Source organism: Camelus ferus, chromosome 6 (assembly GCF_009834535.1).
Source record: "Camelus ferus isolate YT-003-E chromosome 6, BCGSAC_Cfer_1.0, whole genome shotgun sequence".
In the NCBI taxonomy this organism is placed as follows: Eukaryota; Metazoa; Chordata; class Mammalia; order Artiodactyla; family Camelidae; genus Camelus; species Camelus ferus.
The window spans coordinates 32,649,496-32,668,357 of record NC_045701.1 but is presented as its reverse complement, the minus strand read 5'-3'; the positions used below and the strand labels follow the sequence as shown (position 1 = coordinate 32,668,357).

Here is an 18,862-nt window from a genome sequence, read left to right as displayed (position 1 = left end):
GTTCATTGCCACCTGTTCATATTTCGGGGTCCATGGGGAATATCTTGACACCCCAGATTTGTTGCAGATGTTGCACATGGATTTTTGGCTTTTCTCGTAGTGGTTCTTTTTTTTTTTTTTTTTTTTTTTTTTTTTAATGGGAGAGATTCAAAAGTACACTGCTGCTACTTCCTAAAATGCTGCCAGAACACAGCCAGCCCAAGGCCTTCTAAGACAGCAGTCATCCCTAGGAAAGACTGACATCCTTCTCACTCTTGCAAATCTGCGTTTCCTAAGGGTAACCACATCACAGAGAGCCCTCAGCTCCAGCTTACACCATAGTCTGTTTTTAGGGGCTGGCAGAATGCTGATGTGCAGAATTCTAGGGGATAAGATCTGATTACTTGGTTCTCAAGTGAGGCCTCTTGGGAGATGGAGGGAAGGAAGGCAATCCCTATCCCCTAGGACACTCTCACTGAAAAGACAAAGATTACTGGCAGAAAGTTGGAGTCCTGCTAACAAGGATACCTATCACAGCCTTCAGGGTAGACACCTCACAGCAGTGCTGTTTTCTCAGAAGGTCCGCTGAGTCAGGGAATCTGGACTGAGGAGCCCACATGGGTGGTCTTCCTTGGCCAGCTCCTTCAGCTGTCTGCAGACCTGTGTTGTTCTAAGTATGATGTGCAGACCACCTGCCTCAGCAGGGGAGGGAAGGAGGTCTGATTTCTAGGTCTGTCTTTGTGTCCCTTCCAAACTGAAAATCATGGGAAACTAAAAGATATGCCTCAACTATTGAGAAGGATCCCCTTAAGGGCAGCCAGGATCAACAACAGGATCAGATAATACACAAGTCCCACACACAGGGCTGACCCCATTTCAGAACCGAATTTTAATTGTAAAGCTGCCTAAAGGGGCCAGGCTCTCACTCTGCCCTGACTTGCCCCTCCCCTCCCTTTCTTCCGCTCCATCCCTGACAGGCGTTCTCCTCCTGGGGGAAGGGGGAGTGCAGAATTGAGTCAGGCCAGCGTGGGGGCATTCCCCCAGGAGGAAAGCAAGCATCCTTCCACCGCCACCCCACTCCCACCCCACCCCCCACCCCACCCTGCAGGTCTAGTTGGGTTCGCTTCCCTCCAGAGGGTTGGTGGAGACAGTGAGGCTCTCCACGGAGCCTGGCTCGGGACGGGTGGGGGCGCCCTTCACCGTCTGGACCAGTGTGGCCCCGCGGCGGGTGCTGGACATCTCGGAGCCGGTGCCCTCCAACAGCTTGGCGACGAAGCCCACGCCGGCCGAGCGCAGCAGGCCGCCGCCGGCGCACGCGTACAGCACGGGGTTCACGCTGCTGCTCAGGAAAGCCAGCGTGATGAGCACTTGGCGGGCCAGGTGCAGCCGCCGCCCCACGGGCCCGTCCTCCACGACCTTGCCCGCCACCGCGCGGACCGCCTGGGCCAGGTTCACCACGTGGTAGGGCAGCCAGAAGGCGGCGAAGGCCAGGATGATGAGCACCACCAGGCGGCCGGTGCGGCGGCTGCGGCGGAAGCGCCGGGCCTGCAGCCGCCGCCCGATGTCGGAGTAGCTGGCCACTATGGCCAGGAAGGGCAACAGGAAGCCCGTGAAGACCTCGAAGAACAGATGGAAGGCCCTGTGTCTTTCGCTGGGGTACTTCGGAAAGCATATAAGGCTCCTATTGTTGGGTCCCAGGTTCACCTGGCGGTACGCGATGACGGGCGTGGCCAGCAGAACAGATACCACCCAGATGCCTACCAGCACCCTCCAGGCAACCGCCTTGGTGCGAAGCTTCTGGGACACAAAGGGGAGGGCCACCGCCAGTGAGCGGTCCAGACTCATGGCCGTTATAAGCAGGACGCTGGCATACATGCTGACTCCGCAGACATAGTGGAGCAGGCGGCAGCCAGCCTGTCCAAAAGTCCAGGTGCCTTGGGTCAGGAAATGGAGGAAAAAGGGGCCAGTAAGCAATACGGCCAAATCGGCCAGAGCCAGGTTCAGCACCAGCAGGGCAGTGACAGAGCGTTTTCGCATCTTTACCAGGATGCTCCACACCACAAAGCTGTTGCCAGGAAGCCCCACAGCCAGGGCCACCGACAGTAAGATGATAGCCAGTAGAGAGATGAACATGACACCTGGCGAGGAGGGTGCTGCAGAAGATGTAATGTTTGTGGCCATTGCAAAGACCTGGAGAGTGAGGGTGGACATGTACATGAGGGTAAGGGATCAAGGGTTTCCTGACAGCCTGGACACCCCCTAGCCTGTTTAGTCTTTCTCCAAGATCAGCAGCATCAGATGCACTTCTGCAGTTTACTGCCCTCCTCACTGCCAACTGACCTGTCTCAAGGGGATCTGAGTAGAAAGATTAATTTCCTAACTGGGCCACAGGGCCCCTTCCTGCCCACAGACTCAGTTACAAAATAAACAGCAACAGAGGAAGCAGTATTTCTAGATCCTTTCAGCCTCCTTCCCTTAGGAACCAAATGAGGGGCTTTCCTTACCAATGCTGCATCCCTCAAAAGGTTAGCTCCTTTTCTCTCCTGCCAGGCCCTTAGCCCCCTCAGTCCCACTGACTTCCTCCAATCACCTACCCACTCGCCCCAGAGATGTCCAGGGTCCACCAAGAATAAGAGGGATGGGGGAGGATTTCATGGCTAGGAGACAAGAATAAATCCTCCCAAGTCCTTTTACCACTAGTCAGCCTTTCTTTGGAAATTCCTTTGGACCTTCTCTTATGGCTGCACCCTGCCCACCCCACCCCCACCTCCTCTACTCCCAGGATACTTACATACAGGCTTTTCGGGACACTGGTTCAAAGTAGGTGCCAATCCCAGGGTGAAGGTACAGCGGTGTAGCCTATCCTCAGATCTGTCGGAGCCAGGGGCCTGGCCTGGGATCTGGGTACTGTCAGCTAAGTCAGCCAGAGAGGAAGTACCACAGAGTACCGGAGGGAGAAGACACGTCTTCCTGAGGGTGGGGCTGAAACTCCTACCCACCTCCCTTCATTAGGAGGAGGGGATAGTCTTTGTGTCCCAGGAGAGCCCAGTGGGGAGGAGGGCTCCTCAGGGGTGGGATGAGAAGAGGAGAGCCCAGGAAGGGGCAGTAAGAGAGGAGAGATGGGTGAGGGGAGTGAGTAGGCTGGGTTGTGGCCTCAGATGCAGGTCTAGACTGGAGAATTGAACAGAAGAATAAATTGTGTCATACAGAAGAAGCGGGGAAGGAAGCTGGGAGGGGGGAAATGGGCTCAGATTAAGAGGCCAGAATGTCGGCTATCTCTCTGTCTTCTGTGAACAATGCAGACTTTTGATTAATAGAAGTGCGGATTGACACTGTAGCTAGGTTCTGGGTTTGGGTTAGGTGGCATCATGATTTATAGAGGACAGCAGTCTGTTTTTGGCTTGGATTCAGGCCATGACTGGGGTTTCATGGGGAGGGCCCTCTTCCAGAACCCCCCCATCCTTTCCCTCACTTAAAAGGACTGGTTCCATGCCTTTTAATTCTTTTGTCATCATAGACAGTTGACCTGCTGTTACAAAGGTGCTTCATCTTTAAGAAGATTCATTGCTATAGAAACAGTGGGTTACAACAGCCCCACATGATGGTTATGCGAGGGTTCCAGGCCATACCACCATCTGAGGCAAAAACAAAAGGCTGTCCTGCCCCTGGGGCCCCTAGATTAGGCATTAAGAGATTTTTACTCCCTTCCAGGCAAGGTCAATGCCCCTACTCAGCCCGGAAGTAGTTTTGGAAGACAGACTGTCACCCCTCTGCACACCCGTAAGATTATAGGAGTAAAATCTCTGAGGGGAAAATGAGACAGGAGGGAAGGGGTCAGGGCACAGCCATTCAAGGAATGACACAGCAGTTAACACCAAAATGGTGGAAGACTCAACTCCCAGTAGGTCTTGAGGATCAAGATGGTGGGAGATTTGACTTCCAGTAGACCTTGAGCTTCATTATATGCTCATTGTAATATTAGCAATGGTAAACGACACTCCCACGGGCGCCATGACAGCTTCCAGGCTGCCCATAAAAGGTCAAAGAATGAGTGGTGGCCCAGTTCCTGGGAATCCCAGCCCCTTTCCCAGGGTAGTAGGAATGGTCCTCCCACTTGTTGGCATGTGAAGCTATCGAGCCCATTAAAAACTGGCAACACTGCTGTGCCCCGCAGCCTCTCTCGCTTCTTTGTTTTCAGAGATGGCCCTCACTCTGTTTATGGAGTATGTGTCTACTTTTACTTTAACCTGAGCACCCAACCCCCTCACCTCATGGCCTTTCTCTTGGCTTTTGAAACAGCCTACACTCTATGTAGTATGTATCTCTCTAAATAAATCTACCTTTACTCAAAAAAAAAAAAAAAAAAAAAAAGACTGGTTCCATTCTAGGTCCATCTCCCTTCTACTTGGCAGATGCCAAAGCCCAAAGGGTCTCTCTGTTATCACACAGAATGACAATCTCGGGGGACAGAGTATAGCTTAGTGGTAGAGTGCGTGCTCAGCATGCACAAGGTCCTGGTTTCAATCCCTAGTACCTCCACTGAAAAAAAAGAAAAGACAATTTCGTCTCCTTCCCCAACCACTTGCCTTGCACTTGCACATGTGGCTACCCTGCCATGTTAATTTGGATGTAAAATCTGGGCATCGGGTCCAGAGGTCATCACCACCTCTTTCCTACCTTCCCACAGTTCAGTCCCACCTTAGACACACAGAGAAAGCAGAGGCTGAGCAGAGGGAGCAGGTGTGAGGGAGAGGGGGCAGTGATACCTTATGCCTGCCCTTCCAAGAGGGAAACCAGGAATGTGGAAAGGGAAACAGCCTCCAGAAGTCTCACTCTCCCCTCTCCCTGGAAGGAGGGCAGTCTCCTCTTCTTGAACTTTCCTATAGAAGCTAAGAACTGAAAAGTCTTTCCTTCACTGTGACCATTTGCCTTCTTGCTTCCCTTCCAACAATGCCACTTCGCAGCAAAGACACAGAGTGTAATCGTGGTCATTGAGGTCCCTTACCCTTTGCAGTAACTCCACTTTCCCTGCTTTGAAAAAAGGCAGAGCAGAGTTGACCCAGCAGCTCTCAGGCAAAGGATATAACAAAAACCAAACAAACAAAAAGGGCTGAAACCGCAGTAAGAACTGAAGGCAGAGATGAGGAAGGGCTTTCTGACCGCAGAGGGTGTGTGAGATGGGGACTACGTAATAGAAGTCATGGAGCCTCTGCCCCGGTGCGTGAGGATAGGAAGTGGCTCCTGAGTCAGTGTTTGGGAATCAAAGCTACGGGCTTAGAGCCCCAGGGTCAACCAGAGGCCCCTTCTAATAGGAACTGGGTTGTCTCTGCCTCCTCTCCCAGGCTGCTCCCCACCTCCATCCCTCTCAGTGGCCTTTCCTCCTCCACCTCAGACTAGACATTCTAAGCATACTTTCTGCCCCCGAAGTCCAGAGCTCCACCCCAGAACCTGGGGTGATGGCCAACCGTCTAAGTTTGCCTGGGACTGAGGGGGCTGGGACAGGAAACTTGCATTGCTAAAACAGGGAAAGTCTGACACAAATGGGGATGAATTGGTCACCCTAGTGACCACATGTGTGTGCCCATGGACATGCCCTGAAAAAGGACCCCATCCTACATCCCCAAACACAAGAATGTCAGGATCCAGAACAGTCTCAAGACTTAGAAACAGAGAGATTCCAAAAGATGGGGGCTGAGCAGTATTGGAGGAAGTGAAGAACAGTTAGCAGTCTTGGGAGGAGTCAAGAATTGGCTGAGAGAAGAGGGGGAGGAAGGAGAGATGTCCTCTCCCTGAAAAATCCTGCCTGTCCTCCAGATATCCACACCATCCCCCATCCTCCTCATCTCCAACTCCAGATGCCCCCTGGGTAAGTGAGTGCCTGCTCCTGGGCTCCTTTTTGAGTCAGGCGACATTTGGGAGGAGAGTTGGATTCAGAGGCTATGTCTCAGACTCCCAGGGTCCCTCCCCACTCCCCACCCAGTACCAACCACTAGGCAGACAGGAAAACTTTCCTTTCAAACCCCACAGTTGGCTTTCTCCTTCCAGAGCCAGTTCCCCCGACTCGGCTTTTACAGTCCCTAGAGAATGGACCCTATCACCACACCTCATCCAAGCACCCATACCTTTCCTTCCTCTTTCCCTCGTTATTTCCAGAGTGTTTCTGTGGGTTAGCTTGGGGGAACCAGGCCACCTGGGCTGCAGAGGACAGGTCAAAATGCCACTGAAAGCTGGCATTGCCCAGCCTTGGCCTGGCCCAGCAGGGAAACAGATGGCCTCAGTACAACTCAGGTGTGGTGAGCCACTAGGGGGAGCATCCTTCAGCCATCATGTATTGGCTGCCCAGTGTATTTCACAATAGCTATTGGCAACAAATAAACAGCTTTGGCACCTGGGCACATACCAACTTGCAAGTACATGATATTCTTTAACACGGACCAGACCATCACAATCCCTCAGTCTGGAGGAACTTGGGCCTGCCCCAGATATATAATAATTCTGCCCAGCCAGAGCCAAACTGGTCAGAGAAGGATCCCCAAACCCTCCAGAGGGGTTCCCTGAGTTCTGGGGGGCGATGGAAGGGGATAGGGAAGAGCATGCCCGGTTGCAGGGTTTGATGTCAAGGGTCTCATCCCTGACTGTCCTTCGCCCCGCCCCCGGGGTCTCCATTGCCGCGGCCCTGACCCGCCACTTTGAGCCGAGTGGTAGCTCGCAGCTCCATGGTCCCCTCTCTAGAGAGGCCGCCCCCTCGGGCCTCTCCAGAGCCCTCAAAGAGCCGCATGAGGAAGCGGGGACCCGCGCGGGGCAGCAAATCGCGGGCGGTGAAGACGTAGAGCACTGGGTTGACGCTGGAGCTGAAGAAGGCCAAAGCCGTAGTTCCAGCTCGCGCCGCCTGGCCCGCCCCGCCGAGCCTCGCCAAGGCCCCTTCGGGCGGAGCCAGAGCGGCGAGCACCTGCAGGACGTTGACGGCGTGGTAGGGGGCCCAGAGCAAGCCGAAGGCCAGCACGATGGCGCCCACCAGCCGGCCCACCTGCGTCCTGTGCCGCCTGGCGCCCCAGCGGGCGCCCCGCAGCCGCGCCAGCGTCACGCCGTAGCAGCCGAGCACCAGCCCAAAGGGAAACACGAAGGCGGTCAGGGTCTCCAGGCTCAGGTGGGCGGCGGCGTGGGCGCGCGATGGGTGGCACAGCTGGCACACACGGTCCGCCCAGAGGTGGCGGTAGACAGCGACCGGGCTGGCGAGCACCAGAGCTGCCAGCCAGACGGCCAGCAGCAGGCGGCGGGCCAGGGCGGGGCTGCGCAGCCGGGGTGCCAGGAAGGGGCGGGTGACGGCGAGGCAGCGCTGCAGGCTGAGCAGGCTGGTGAGCAGCACGCTGGCGTACATGCTGAGTGTGCACACGTAGTACACCGCCTTGCAGCCCGCCTGGCCCAGCGGCCAGGCCTTCCCGGTCAGGAAGGCCACGAAGAGCGGCGTGAGCAGCAGCACCAAGCCGTCGGCCAGCGCCAGATGCAGCACGAGCGTGGCCGCCAGCGGTCGCCCCCCGGCCGGCCGCCAGCCCGCCAAGCTCCACACGACGAAGCCATTGCCCGGCAGCCCCAGAAGCGCCGCCAGCAGCAGGAAGGCAGCGCCTGTGGCCCTCGAAGTCTTCGAGCTCAGCAGCGTCTCATTCCCTGGGGGACGGTAGCAGAGCGACATCCTTCTGCGCCTCCGGGGGGCGGGGACGGGGGATGGCTGAAAAGGGCCATAGAGCGCATTCAGGTGGTGGAGCAAAAAAGCCCTCTTGACTTCTGATGCCAGGTGAGAAGGCACTGTGCCTCCCCCACTTCTCTGCAGCCTGCCTCTCTCCTGTCCAGGAGCTTCTGTCTCTTCCTGGAGGACCCCAGCATCAACTCAAACACTACTTCTTCTTGGAACCCAAATCCCCTGCTCTCAGTCAGCCGACTTCCCTAGTCTTGACTCCCAGGCTGTCACTACTTCCACCTCCACCCTTCTAGCCGGGCCTCTCCCTCTTTGTCCAGCCCCGTTCTTTATACCTCAGGGCAAAAGTGAGTGGAGGGGAATAAAGTCTCATGGGCAGATCTACTTACCCAGCTGGGAGCTAGCAGGGTTGGGGGCCCCCGAGGAGCCCGGGGAAGCTGAAAGGCAAAGCGGCCGTGGGCAAGGTGCTTGTTCCTGTCCTGTGCCTATGAGGTTGGCAGCAAGTGAGGCGAGAATGGGGAGGAACAAGGTGGGGCTCCTCTCGGGCCTTTCCTGGGGCGCCTCCCTCACCCAGCTCCTTCCCATCATTAACATGTTCAGGCGTGTGAAAGCCTGCCTCCCCAGGAAACAGAATTAGCTGAAGGGGTGCAGGTAAGTTTCCCTGGTCATGTGGGTGAGAAGGGACACTGCTGGATGCTGCCCCTGGGTCCTGTTTCTGCACTCATTCCTGCTCCCACTCTGGTCCTACTCCTCCCACCCTATAGCCCTCATGCTCTCTGGCTGCTTGGCCTGCACTTAGCAGAGAAGGTGACCCAACTGCTCACTCCCCCCAACTGCTCTATCAGAGCCTGTTTTCAGACTCTTGACCCTGCTGAGCCCCCTTTTTCCTCAACTTCCTACCTATCCATCTCACCTCTTGCCTTGGGCCCTGCCCCAGTCATTTTATACTCATGACAGCTTTTAGTGTGCAGCATGGTGCTAGGTTCTGATGGGGATGGGGGCGGAGTGTAAAAAGGTGTCGGGGGTTTATAACCTGGTTGAGTAGTCCCAACACACAATCATGAAGGGGCCTCACTCCTGGGCTGCGGCAGGAAGGCAAGGACAAAAGAGAGGGTGCAGTGTAGAGACAGGCTGAAAAGCAGCCTTCTCTGGGTGTAGAGGTCTGGCAAAGCTTGAAAATAAAGAAATTTGGTAGATGGATAAAATTGAGGGAGGGGGAAAAAGGCTCCTGCCCTGTCAACAGTCAGAAGGGGGCTCCTTGGGAGCCAGGACACCATTATTGTCTCCATTATTGTTGGATTTCCTCCAAAGCAGAACCTGAGTTGAGAGTGTGGGTACAGGTAATCCTGTATTGGGGAGGTCAGCTCAGGAAGCAGGGGAAGAGAGGGAAGAAGAAAGCCAATAAAAGTGTGTTGCTGAACTTCTTCCATGGGCCTCAGGAACCTCTGAGTGCAGAGAATACCTTCCAGAAAGACAGAAGACCGGGGCGCTTACACCCAGCTCACATTCCCCATTGTTGGAGTTGTCCTAGAGGCATGAATGCCCTTATACACACCTGCAGCTTGTACTTGTCAGGGGGCTGAGTGGGCTGCCACAGCTTCAGATCAGACTCCTAGGCAGGAAAGCACAAAGACTTGTGCTCATGTGAGGGCTTCACTGTCAATGAGAGTCTGAGCTTCCACACAACTGTACATCACAACTGTGGCTGAAGTCAGAGATAGGACACGGGGCCCCAAAAGCAAAAGTCCTGATGCCATCAAGGGATGCACCCCCCACTTCCCCTTTCACATCTCCTTCATGCCTATTAAGTGGCCAAAGGAGAAATGTGAGAGAGTGACTAATCCAGTGTGGCTGAAGCAGGCAGTTCTAGAGAATGAAAGCAGAGAAATGTTGAGCCAGCCCCTCCCGTAGACCACAGAGGGAAGAGCAGAAAAGCAGAAGGCCAGGGTCCCAGACAGGATCTTGGTGACCCCATATGCATGGATCAGGACCCATCCTCCCCTCGCACCCCACCCAGGCACACCACCCCACCTCCTATTTTCTTCAAGCCCTGCCCATCCTCAGCAACGCCTGCCTTTCCATAAAGCTGCAGTTCATGGCTTTTTCAATAGGTGGCAGCACATAAAGAGCAAATCACACATAATGCTGCATCTTCCAGATTGGGAGCCAGAAACCGGCCCTAGAAATTCCCTCCATATAAAGAAAAACACCAGCGACCACATTCCATCCTCTTACATAGATCATTTACCCTCACATCACACGCCACCACCAGAGACACGCACACACACAAACTTCCATGGCTTTTGCCAGGCACCTCTGGGCCTTGATCCTTCTTTGGTGACCCTGTCTAGGCCCCTCCCTTCCTCCCTCCCCTTGGACTTTGCCCTTCTTACTGGCCAGGCAGGGGGGCCAGAGTCCAGGCTTGACTCATCCCCCACCTCACTGGGGCTGAGATCTCAGCTCTGTAACAGAAAACACCACCACTTCAGCTCCAACACAACAGAGAACCACCCAGCCCAGAACTCCCGGGAGAGGCAACTCTCCTACTCCTTCCCTCCACCATGGACTACCTCTCTGCCCTGAACCCCAGCAGCCTGCTCAGGTGATTTCTAACCCTTCTGTCCACACTCCAACTCTGGGGATGTGGGCAAGGCACACCCTCCCCGTCCCCACTTTCCACACTGGGCTTGTCCAGCTCCTAAACCACCACCCCATCCCTACTCCATGGTCTCTCCCTCTATCCCTAGGCTACTCTGATCTGCAAACCTAGATCCCTCCCTCCCAACCTCCCTAATTCTCCAGCCACGCCACCCCCATCATCCCCATTGCATTCACCAAGACCCTCACTCCTTGATCTTTCTTCCCACCTACCAGGTCGGTATCCAATATGAGCTCAGATTTTGGCCGTAAGGTCTGGACCTCAGCTTCACCACCCCAGCGACCTTTCCGCGTCTGTGATCACAAGAGGAGCACCCGGAAAGGCCTGACAGCCGCCACCCGCCAGGAACTGCTAGACAAGGCGAGTGAGCCAAGTCCCTGGGTTCCAACTGAGGGGCAGCCAAGGAGCTAGTGAAGAGTGAGACCTCAGAATGGTGACCAGAAAGGGCAGAGTTTACAGGGCTGCCACTTCCTCAGGACTGAGAGCAGCGGGGTGAGCCCCATGACTTCCGCTGCATTTGGGTCAATTCACTTTTTTTTCAAAGAGCAGGCTTTTCTCCAGGGGTGGGGAAGGAGTAGATAGGGTTGAAAGCATAGAATTCAGAACTCAGTATGGAATAGCAATTTGTATGACAGATCAAATTCAAGTCCTGATTCTGCTGCTTCCTAGTGTCAAAACTTGGAAAGTTATTCAGCCTATTAATACTTCAGTTTCTTCACCGGGAAAAAGAGAACAATAAGACAGCTACCTCCTAGGGCTGTTGGAAGGGATAAACATGGATAATGTATGTAAAGTGCTACAAAGATACTTGACTCGAGTAAAGACTCAAAAAAGGTTACAAGTCATTAATTATTACTGAAAACAGCTCTGGAGAATGCTGAGAGGGCGGGAGAGAGTGAGGTAGGACATTGGAGATAAGACCCTATCGACAGGCCCCCATCAACATAGTGTCTACATCCATTCAAGAGAACCTGGCTGGCTTTTCAATTCCCAGCCAGCAGGCATGGCTTGGAAGGAGGCTGGGAGAGATGACAGTGATATGGTCGGAGCAAAGCAGGAAAAGGACAGCCCCTAGCCCCAACAACTAAAGAATGTTGTGAGCTGGAGCCATTTGAAGAGATGACAAAGCACCAGGAAGTAGAGTTGGGAGATCAACCAGCGTCGAGGGCCAACGGTTGGGTGCTGGGCAGCTGCATAGGGACAAGCCGTGAGGTAAGCTTTGCCCCTTCCCTCCTGCTTCTTGCCACTGGGCAGGCCTTGGAGGCTCTGCTGCTGAGTGGAGTGCTGACACTGGTGCTAGAGGAGGATGGCACAGCCGTGGAGAGCGAGGACTTCTTCCAGCTGCTGGAGGATGACACATGCCTGATGGTGCTGGAGTTGGGACAGAACTGGAGCCCCAGCAGGGTGAGACCCACACTGGGACTGCTATAGGCCATGGATCCTTTGTATCTTTCCCAAGCCTCTTCTCTTGCCTAACCCTGATCTTGGGGGCAGAGGCAATGGGAGAGGTGAGGAATTGTCGAGGATTCTGTATCGTGGACAGTCCGGGGAAGGGTGGGTCTGTCCCAGTGCTGATGGGGATTAGTGGTGGATGTCAGCACGTGAGAGTCCACTGCACTGATGGGGGCGCCCTACAGAGTGGGATGCAGTTGTACGGCCTGGGCCGGGAGAAGCCCAGGCACAGCAAGGACATCGCGCGCATCACCTTCGACGTGTACAAGCAAAACCCTCGAGACCTCTTTGGCAGCCTCAACATCAAAGCCACATTCTATGGGCTCTACTCCATGAGTTGTGACATCCAAGGACTCGGCCCAAAGAAAATACTCAGGTCAGAGACAAACACGTCACACTTCCCCACCCCTACAGCTGCAGTTTCCGTAATTCCTTCTGCACGCCCCTACCCTGTTCGCTCTCCCTTGTGGAAAACTCAGCCCACCTCTGGCCTCCTCCCAGGTGCCCCCACCCATCCGACTTCTTGTCTCTGCCCTTCAGGGAGCTTCTCCGATGGGCCTCTGCACTGCTGCAAGGCCTGGGCCACGTGCTGCTGGGACTCTCCTCCACCCTTCGCCATGCAGTGGAAGGGGCTGAGCAGTGGCAGCGGCAAGGTCGCCTCCATCCCTACTGAGAAGGAGCTCTGAGCTTCTGCCCTAGACTCATTCCAAGAAACAGCATCAGGTTTGGGGGCCTGCAGACAGTGCAGACCCGATAACTCACCTGATTTCCCCACTGTCCTCTGACCCCATCATGAAAGGCCCCATCCGCATAATGCCCTACACCGCTGGCCTATGCCCATTCCTGAAGAACGCTCTCTTCCTAGCCATCTTTCCAGCCTCCCACTTACTCTTAAGGCCACAGCCTGTCCCCAGGCATCTGGATCCCACCCTGATTGCTGCTACATGTAGAGATCCTTACAACTCCTCCTGTCCCTAAGTTCTCCATGCCCTGAAAACAGCCCTCTCTAACTTTATCTCAACATCTCTATTTCTTTGTATCCCTCCCCGCAAATAAAACAAAAGTGTTTCCAATAAAAATACAAAAATGTTTTATCAGTAAGACTTTTGACTCCAATTTAAACTAGTAATAGGTCATGATATAGATACTTCCTTTCCCCCTCCCTCAACACCCAGTCTGATCCAGGGTCTCAGTCTTCAAGTACTGAGTTCAAGGCCCGTCTCCGCTTGGCCACCGCACCCTGCTGCTGTTCCCAAGCCTCTCGCCGCTTCAGGAAGGTAGTCAGGGCCACATTTCGAGCCACATGGTGGCCAAAAGTATCTCTTATCAGCTCCTGGTTCCGCTCCCCTGCAAAGGGAAACATTCATGTTCAGTGTCACCATGTAGTCACACACCCAAGCTTGAAGAGACTCTACTTGGGGTGAAGGTCTCTCCATTTTCCTGGGACCCTGGGCCTACTTCAGGCTAGAGTTAACACCAAACTGCCCAGAGAACAGAAGTCAGGAGGAGGGGTGGGCACATGGGGCTGTACACTCAGCAGAGGGGTAGCGGAGAGCAGCCTGCCAAGAACCCGTGGCTAAGACTACACTTTGGAACTGAAGTCTCTGCTGAATTTAGGTCCACTCCCCAGCCACTCAGCTCTTTGGAGTGAGAAAAGGGAACTTATGGAAAGGTCACAGATTGGTGCTGGTACTCACCCAGCTCAGCAGCAATTTCCTTCCGGGCCCCCAAGGCTGCTCCACTCCAGATGGCATCTAGCACACGGCTGCCATGGCGACTACACGCCAGAGCCACATACTGTCCCTGCATTGAGACAAGCAAGGTAAGTCCCTCTAGGGCAGTTCACAAGTGTGTTGGGGCGGGGGTGGGGGGTGAAGTTTAGAGGTTGACTGAAGCAGTCTAGGGACTACGTATGGTCTCTTTGACTCTGAAGGACAGTCCTGAGGGAAGCTCACATTCTCTAAATGTAGGAGGCAGAGGAATCTAAATGGAAGAGGAATCCGAGCAGCGGCCAGAACTCTAACCTTTAGGGTCTTGAGCGCATGGCGGCGCTGCTTGCGCGTCACGGAGGGGCTGGTCAGGACAGCATCAACCACATGGGAACCAGCAGGGCTCTGCGCCAGAGCCAGAAGCTGTGGTCCTGTCAAGGCACCCAGACTTCGAAGTATAAGACCAGGACTGGAGAAATGCAGCAAATGCTGGAGCAGTAGAGACCCAAGGACTGTCACTTCCCCCAGGTCCCTGGCTGTGGCCATTTCCACCTAGAAGGACAGAGACAGGGAATTAGGAGGCAGCCACCAAACTGCTCCCTAACTTGGATGAAGCTAGAGATCTCACCATCCCCATCTCAGTGATGAGGGGCTTCCTAAACCCTGGGAAGCCTGGTCCCCAATTATTCACAGGTTTGGCCTCTCCCCTACCTCACCTGGTGCTCTGCAGGCACCGCCCCCTCCTCCTCCGCCAGGCCATAGTACACCTCATACGCCATCAAAGCAGCAAAGAGAGGCACACAGGCCACTTGCCGGGAAGAGGGCTCTGCACAGTGGAATGCCTAGCAGGGAAGACAGAACACGATGAAACTGAAACTACTTCATCCCTAACCCCAACTTCCCAGTCAGAAGAAAGCATTCAGGAGAAATGAGAACACCTAACTCCACAAGAATGCAAACTGCATGTGGATAGGATCTCATCTGCCTTGCTGTATCCCCAACCTCTATAAATGTAACAAAGGCTGCATAAACATTTATTCCTTAAAAAAACTCCTCTCTTTGTTCTGGGAGACAATTTTTATTCCAGGGCCATGAGATGGTTTAGACTCATCTTCCCCTGTATCTCTGAATTCCCTGCACATGAGACCTCTTGGGTTCAGAGATACAACAACTAGAGATTAGATAAGTTCCAGCAGGTAGAATTTGAACCGAGGGCATAAATGGGTTGCAGGTAACCCCCACTCACCTCCAACAACAGCTGCAGGACCTGGGATTGGTGGGTCCCAACTCTACGGCAGGCCCCCACTAGGGCAATGACCACCCCTGAGTGACCCTGGGCCAGCACAGCTTCCAGGGCAGGGCTTAGCTCCTCAAACACGGGGGACAGCTGAGAGGAGAAACAGGATAAAGAATCTGGCGTTTTGATAACAGTGGGCTAATTTATTCAGAGAAATCTTCCTGTCAAAAACAACTAAAAATGCTAGATCAAACATAAAAGCACTGCCAATACCAGGACTTTGGTTTGGCTGGATAAGGAAGTTCCAGAACAAAGGGGCAGTCTGAGAGCTGCTGCCTCATGTGGGGAGGGGACTGTAAATGGCCATACTCTGGAGAGAAGGGAGGATGAGGATTAAACCTGCCCCTCCACTCTAACTCTCATCCCAGGAGACCCCAGGGAAGCATGCCTTGGCGCTAAGCAGCAACGGAAAAGAGAAGCTACAACAACAGCTCCAGTGCTCATATGGATTTGCAGCCAAGTACCCAGAGACTGAGCGAGCCATGGATGCTTATGCTGCGAAGTGGGATTAAGCCAGTCTCCTGCTGGCACTGACACCTGAGAGAAGCCACAGCAGATCCTCTCTGGGAAGAAGGCACCTTCACCCTAAGCTCTGGGAAACCCCCAAGAATAAATTCTCAAGGGGAATGGCCAGCACACGGTCAGACATACAGAGGCAGGCACACAATAAAACAAATCTCAATGAATAAGAACTAACAGCAACAACAGAGTACAGAAACAGACTCAGCCAAGTTCCCAACTCACCAGCTCAGGGGTGGTGATAGCATCCAGTAAACGCTGCAAAGGGAAGTTGGCAATAGGATGTGCAGCCAGCGTCTGCAGCTGTCCTCGGAAGTGATCCTCAAAGAGGCTCTGGAGCCTTGGGGGCTCTGACACCAGCAGCACCTGCTCCAGGAGTCTGGAGCTCGTCTGATCACGCAGAAATAACAGTAGGGGGCTGGGAACAAGGAGGAGGTGATCACTTCATCCAAAATACCCACATCACTGGACTTATCATGGTGAGCGTTTTGAAGTGTATTGGAATATCAAATCATTATGTTATATGATGGGAACTAACATGGTGTTGTAGGCCAATCATACTTCAAAACCAACCAAACAAAAAAACCAACTCAGAGGAAAAAACATCTGATTTGTGGTTACCAGAGGGATGGAGGGTATGGGAGAGGGGGAACTGGATGAAGACAGTCAAAAGGTACAAACTTTTAGTTATAAATAAATACTAGGGGTGTGATGTACAACATGGCAAATGTAACTAACACTACTGCATGTTTATATAAAAGCTTTTAAGAGTAAATCCTAAGAGTTCTCATCACAAGGAAAACAATTCTTTTTCTATTTCTTTAATTTTGTAACTATATGAGACAATGAATGCTCACTAAACTTACTGTGGTAATCATTTCATGAGGTAACTCAAATAATTATGCTGTACATAATGTACATTAAACTTATATAGTGCCATATGTCAAGCATATCTCAATAAAACGGGACAAAATAAAATAAAATGACAAAAAAATTAAACAAAATGAAAACCTTTGTCTTTTAAAACAAACAAATAAAATACCCACATCATGTCATTCATTTCACACAGCCCATCAACCTTGGTAAATCCTGAGGCCCTGCCCATACCTGCCATCTGCTGAGGAATTGCGGCTACTCAGGTAGCCAATCACAGCATTGCAGAGGTGGGCACAACACTGGGGCCGTTTGCGGTGTAAGATCTGTAAGGCCACTTGAAGGCAGAAGCTGGAGATCTTGTCAGTGATAAACACTGTGAGGAGAGGGCAGAAATAAAAGCAGCTTTCTCAAAATCCAGACAACCTGTACAACCTCAAACAACAAGGTACAATGGACTTTGGACATAAGTGGTCTATACAGAAAAAAAAAAAAAAAGACAAATAAAACAGCTCAAAATAAGAGGCTTGTCTGATGACAATCACCACCAGAAAAGTAGACCCTAGACCCTCCTATTTCCCTCCTTACCAGCAATGTCCTTCAGAAAGCAGGAGCTCACGTCCTGAAGGCAATTCAAGAAGGTTTCAGGAACCTCGAAATCAGTTGGCTTACATTCCCGAGTTGGAGCCCTTTGTGCTTCTGAAGGCAGATCAAGAACGTGCACAATAAAAAGAACAAAAAAAAGAATGTGTGCGATATATACATATGTGTATGACTGAATCACTATTCAGTACACCAGAAATTAACACAACATTGTAAACCAACTACACTTCAACAAAAATAAATAAATAGATAAAAAGAACGTATGCAGTGGTGAGATCACAAACTGCCATCCAGGAGGGAGAATTTCATAACTGAACAAGGATTCAGCTTGGAGATGCAGAACACATACAGTACAACTGAATGTCTCTTCTCATCTGGATGATTGAACTGAGAGACTACGTTTCTGTTTTAATTTTTCTAAGAAACTTCAACCAGGCCCATAGGTGATAGTCCAAACTCCTCAGCCAGGAATTCAAAGTGTTCCAAAATCAGGCCTCACCTAAACTCACTACGTTATTTCCCAACATTTTTCAAAATATAGGTTGCTGCTTATGAGTGTATCATGAAATCAATTTAGTGGGTCTCAACAAGCATTTTTTAATGGAACACAACAGAATAGAATAAAAGTAAAGAAAATATCAGAGTGGGTTGCATGTAGTAAGGGGACTGTTTCCTGAACTTCTGCTTGACTCCAATATGTGTGTATATATAAAGAAAAAAAAAAAACCTCATGCAATATATTTGTATATATACACATATGTATGTTGAGTCACGTTTAAAAAAACTTTTTTTCTTACTGTAAGTTGTGGCTGAAGTCCAATGCTGGAATGAATTACCTCTTTTCCTTGGCCCCATTCTTCTAACAGCTATTCTCTAAACACGCCTATGCATCCTCACCCCTGGGCCTCTATGCACACTAATCTTTGGCTTGGTATCCCTGTCCTTCTTTCTCTGCCAATTCTTCAAGGTCCTGAAGAAATATTCTTCTGCTTATTTTCTCCTTCCCACTAGGTCCACATCCCTCTCTTGAAATACTCACCAGGTGACTGGGAGCCACGGTGCCTGGCTCTGTCAGACTCCAGAAGAGTCCCGCCCAATACCTGCAGCAAAGTTCTGACCACGAAGCTGCCATGGGTGTCTCCACAGTAGAAAAGAAAATCACCACACACCTCTGCTGCTAGTCCCAGGACCAGCTCCTCTAGGGTCTCCAAAGGACCATCCTTCCCTTCCTCCTCCTCCTCCTCTTCTTCCTCTGCAGGGCTCCCTAGCAATCGAGGCAGCTGCAGCAAAGCACTTTGCAATACATGGACCCCGCATCGATGACAGGCCACAAAACGCAAGTCGGAGCGCAGAGCAGCCCATACTCGACACAACGATTTCAGGGGACTGAACCCCAACAGTTCCTGCAGCATCTCACTACCGGTCCTGTTTGTGGCCAAGGCTAGGGCCTGAGCCTCCACTTCTTTCAAAATGTTGTGCACCATCAGCTCTGGAAAAACAAGGAATATATCAAAGAGAATGCGAGGAGGATAAGATTATGTCCCATTACTTAACCAAGGGGCGACGAGTCAAGAAGAGGATACAGGAGATGAAACTAGGTCCCCACACCCTGAGGACCCACGAACATTTCCTTGCCTGTCCTGGATTATATGACCAACTAATCCATCCCTTGACCCACCCCGAAGTTGCTCCCTACCTCGTTCTTCTCCCGTCTCGGGGGCCTCTTTCAGCGCCGATAGTGCCCGGCGGAAATACCCCAGAGCTTCCGGGCTCAGGTGAGGGTATGCATCTGGAGCCGGCTCCGAGCGCCCGTCCGGAGGCGGGCAGGGTGGTCGCTGGCGGCCTGCTGGGGGACGCCCCGACCCCTTGGCCCCGCGCCCTCGTTTGCCTCCAGCTGGGAACCGGCGCCCTGCCTGGTGGGGGGAGCGCGGACCCAGCCCCATGGGTGCTTTGGGTCCTCTTCGTGGGCGAAAGATTCCTTGGTCGCAGGGGAAACCTCACACAGCCCGGTACAGGACGGGGCCTGGCCGAGTTTAGACACGCCGGCGCGCTCAGGGCGCAGTGTTATACGTCATAAG

The 18,862-nt window shown here is 52.7% G+C and overlaps 4 protein-coding genes across 8 annotated transcripts; 1 reads left to right on the top strand and 3 right to left on the bottom strand.

The window, feature by feature from the left end:
* Positions 1-103: 103 nt before the first annotated feature.
* On the bottom strand, positions 104-6,010 carry LTB4R (leukotriene B4 receptor). Of its 2 annotated transcripts, XM_032481776.1 has the most exons (2): positions 2,771-6,010; positions 104-2,169 (listed from the first exon to the last, which is right to left on the bottom strand). In XM_032481776.1, the coding sequence occupies exon 2, from the start codon at positions 2,158-2,160 to the stop codon at positions 1,090-1,092; it is 1,071 nt and encodes a 356-aa protein (XP_032337667.1). In that variant the 5' UTR covers positions 2,161-2,169; positions 2,771-6,010; the 3' UTR covers positions 104-1,089. The 2 variants fall into 2 exon arrangements, with proteins under 2 accessions (XP_032337667.1, XP_032337666.1); XM_032481775.1 differs by lacking the exon at positions 2,771-6,010 and having other exon boundaries at positions 104-2,758.
* Positions 6,011-6,436: 426 nt separating this feature from the next.
* Positions 6,437-10,680, bottom strand: LTB4R2 (leukotriene B4 receptor 2). 2 transcript variants are annotated; one of them, XM_032481778.1, is made up of 2 exons: positions 10,544-10,680; positions 6,437-7,705 (listed from the first exon to the last, which is right to left on the bottom strand). In XM_032481778.1, exon 2 carries the CDS (start codon positions 7,667-7,669, stop codon positions 6,605-6,607), a length of 1,065 nt encoding a protein of 354 aa, XP_032337669.1. In that variant the 5' UTR covers positions 7,670-7,705; positions 10,544-10,680; the 3' UTR covers positions 6,437-6,604. The 2 variants fall into 2 exon arrangements, with proteins under 2 accessions (XP_032337669.1, XP_032337668.1); XM_032481777.1 differs by lacking the exon at positions 10,544-10,680 and adding an exon at positions 8,062-8,253.
* CIDEB (cell death inducing DFFA like effector b) lies at positions 7,639-12,884 on the top strand. Of its 2 annotated transcripts, none has more exons than XM_014552314.2 (5): positions 7,639-7,771; positions 10,547-10,691; positions 11,586-11,735; positions 11,969-12,159; positions 12,324-12,884. In XM_014552314.2, exons 2-5 carry the CDS (start codon positions 10,560-10,562, stop codon positions 12,454-12,456), a joined length of 606 nt encoding a protein of 201 aa, XP_014407800.1. In that variant the 5' UTR covers positions 7,639-7,771; positions 10,547-10,559; the 3' UTR covers positions 12,457-12,884. The 2 variants fall into 2 exon arrangements, with proteins under 2 accessions (XP_014407800.1, XP_006172894.1); XM_006172832.3 differs by lacking the exon at positions 7,639-7,771 and adding an exon at positions 10,106-10,274.
* Positions 12,850-18,857, bottom strand: NOP9 (NOP9 nucleolar protein). Of its 2 annotated transcripts, XM_006172831.3 has the most exons (10): positions 18,481-18,855; positions 17,824-18,273; positions 16,770-16,880; positions 16,416-16,557; positions 15,534-15,726; positions 14,739-14,879; positions 14,209-14,334; positions 13,808-14,044; positions 13,481-13,586; positions 12,850-13,130 (listed from the first exon to the last, which is right to left on the bottom strand). In XM_006172831.3, exons 1-10 carry the CDS (start codon positions 18,725-18,727, stop codon positions 12,973-12,975), a joined length of 1,911 nt encoding a protein of 636 aa, XP_006172893.1. In that variant the 5' UTR covers positions 18,728-18,855; the 3' UTR covers positions 12,850-12,972. The 2 variants fall into 2 exon arrangements, with proteins under 2 accessions (XP_006172893.1, XP_014407672.1); XM_014552186.2 differs by lacking the exon at positions 14,739-14,879 and having other exon boundaries at positions 18,481-18,857.
* Between the last annotated feature and the right edge of the window lie 5 nt (positions 18,858-18,862).

Excerpts from the sequence above, each read along its gene's own strand:
- LTB4R (XM_032481775.1), bottom strand. The coding sequence starts at position 2,196 with ATGTACATGTCCACCCTCACTCTCCAGGTCTTTGCAATGGCCACAAAC.
- LTB4R2 (XM_032481778.1), bottom strand. The coding sequence starts at position 7,669 with ATGTCGCTCTGCTACCGTCCCCCAGGGAATGAGACGCTGCTGAGCTCG.
- CIDEB (XM_006172832.3), top strand. The coding sequence starts at position 10,234 with ATGGACTACCTCTCTGCCCTGAACCCCAGCAGCCTGCTCAG. Across the intron at positions 10,275-10,546 it reads AACCCCAGCAGCCTGCTCAG|GTCGGTATCCAATATGAGCT; the intron begins GTGATTTCTAAC and ends CCCACCTACCAG. Across the intron at positions 10,692-11,585 it reads GCCAGGAACTGCTAGACAAG|GCCTTGGAGGCTCTGCTGCT; the intron begins GCGAGTGAGCCA and ends GCCACTGGGCAG.
- NOP9 (XM_006172831.3), bottom strand. The coding sequence starts at position 18,727 with ATGGGGCTGGGTCCGCGCTCCCCCCACCAGGCAGGGCGCCGGTTCCCA. Across the intron at positions 14,045-14,208 it reads CGGTGCCTGCAGAGCACCAG|GTGGAAATGGCCACAGCCAG; the intron begins GTGAGGTAGGGG and ends CTGTCCTTCTAG. Across the intron at positions 13,587-13,807 it reads ATGCGCTCAAGACCCTAAAG|GGACAGTATGTGGCTCTGGC; the intron begins GTTAGAGTTCTG and ends GTCTCAATGCAG.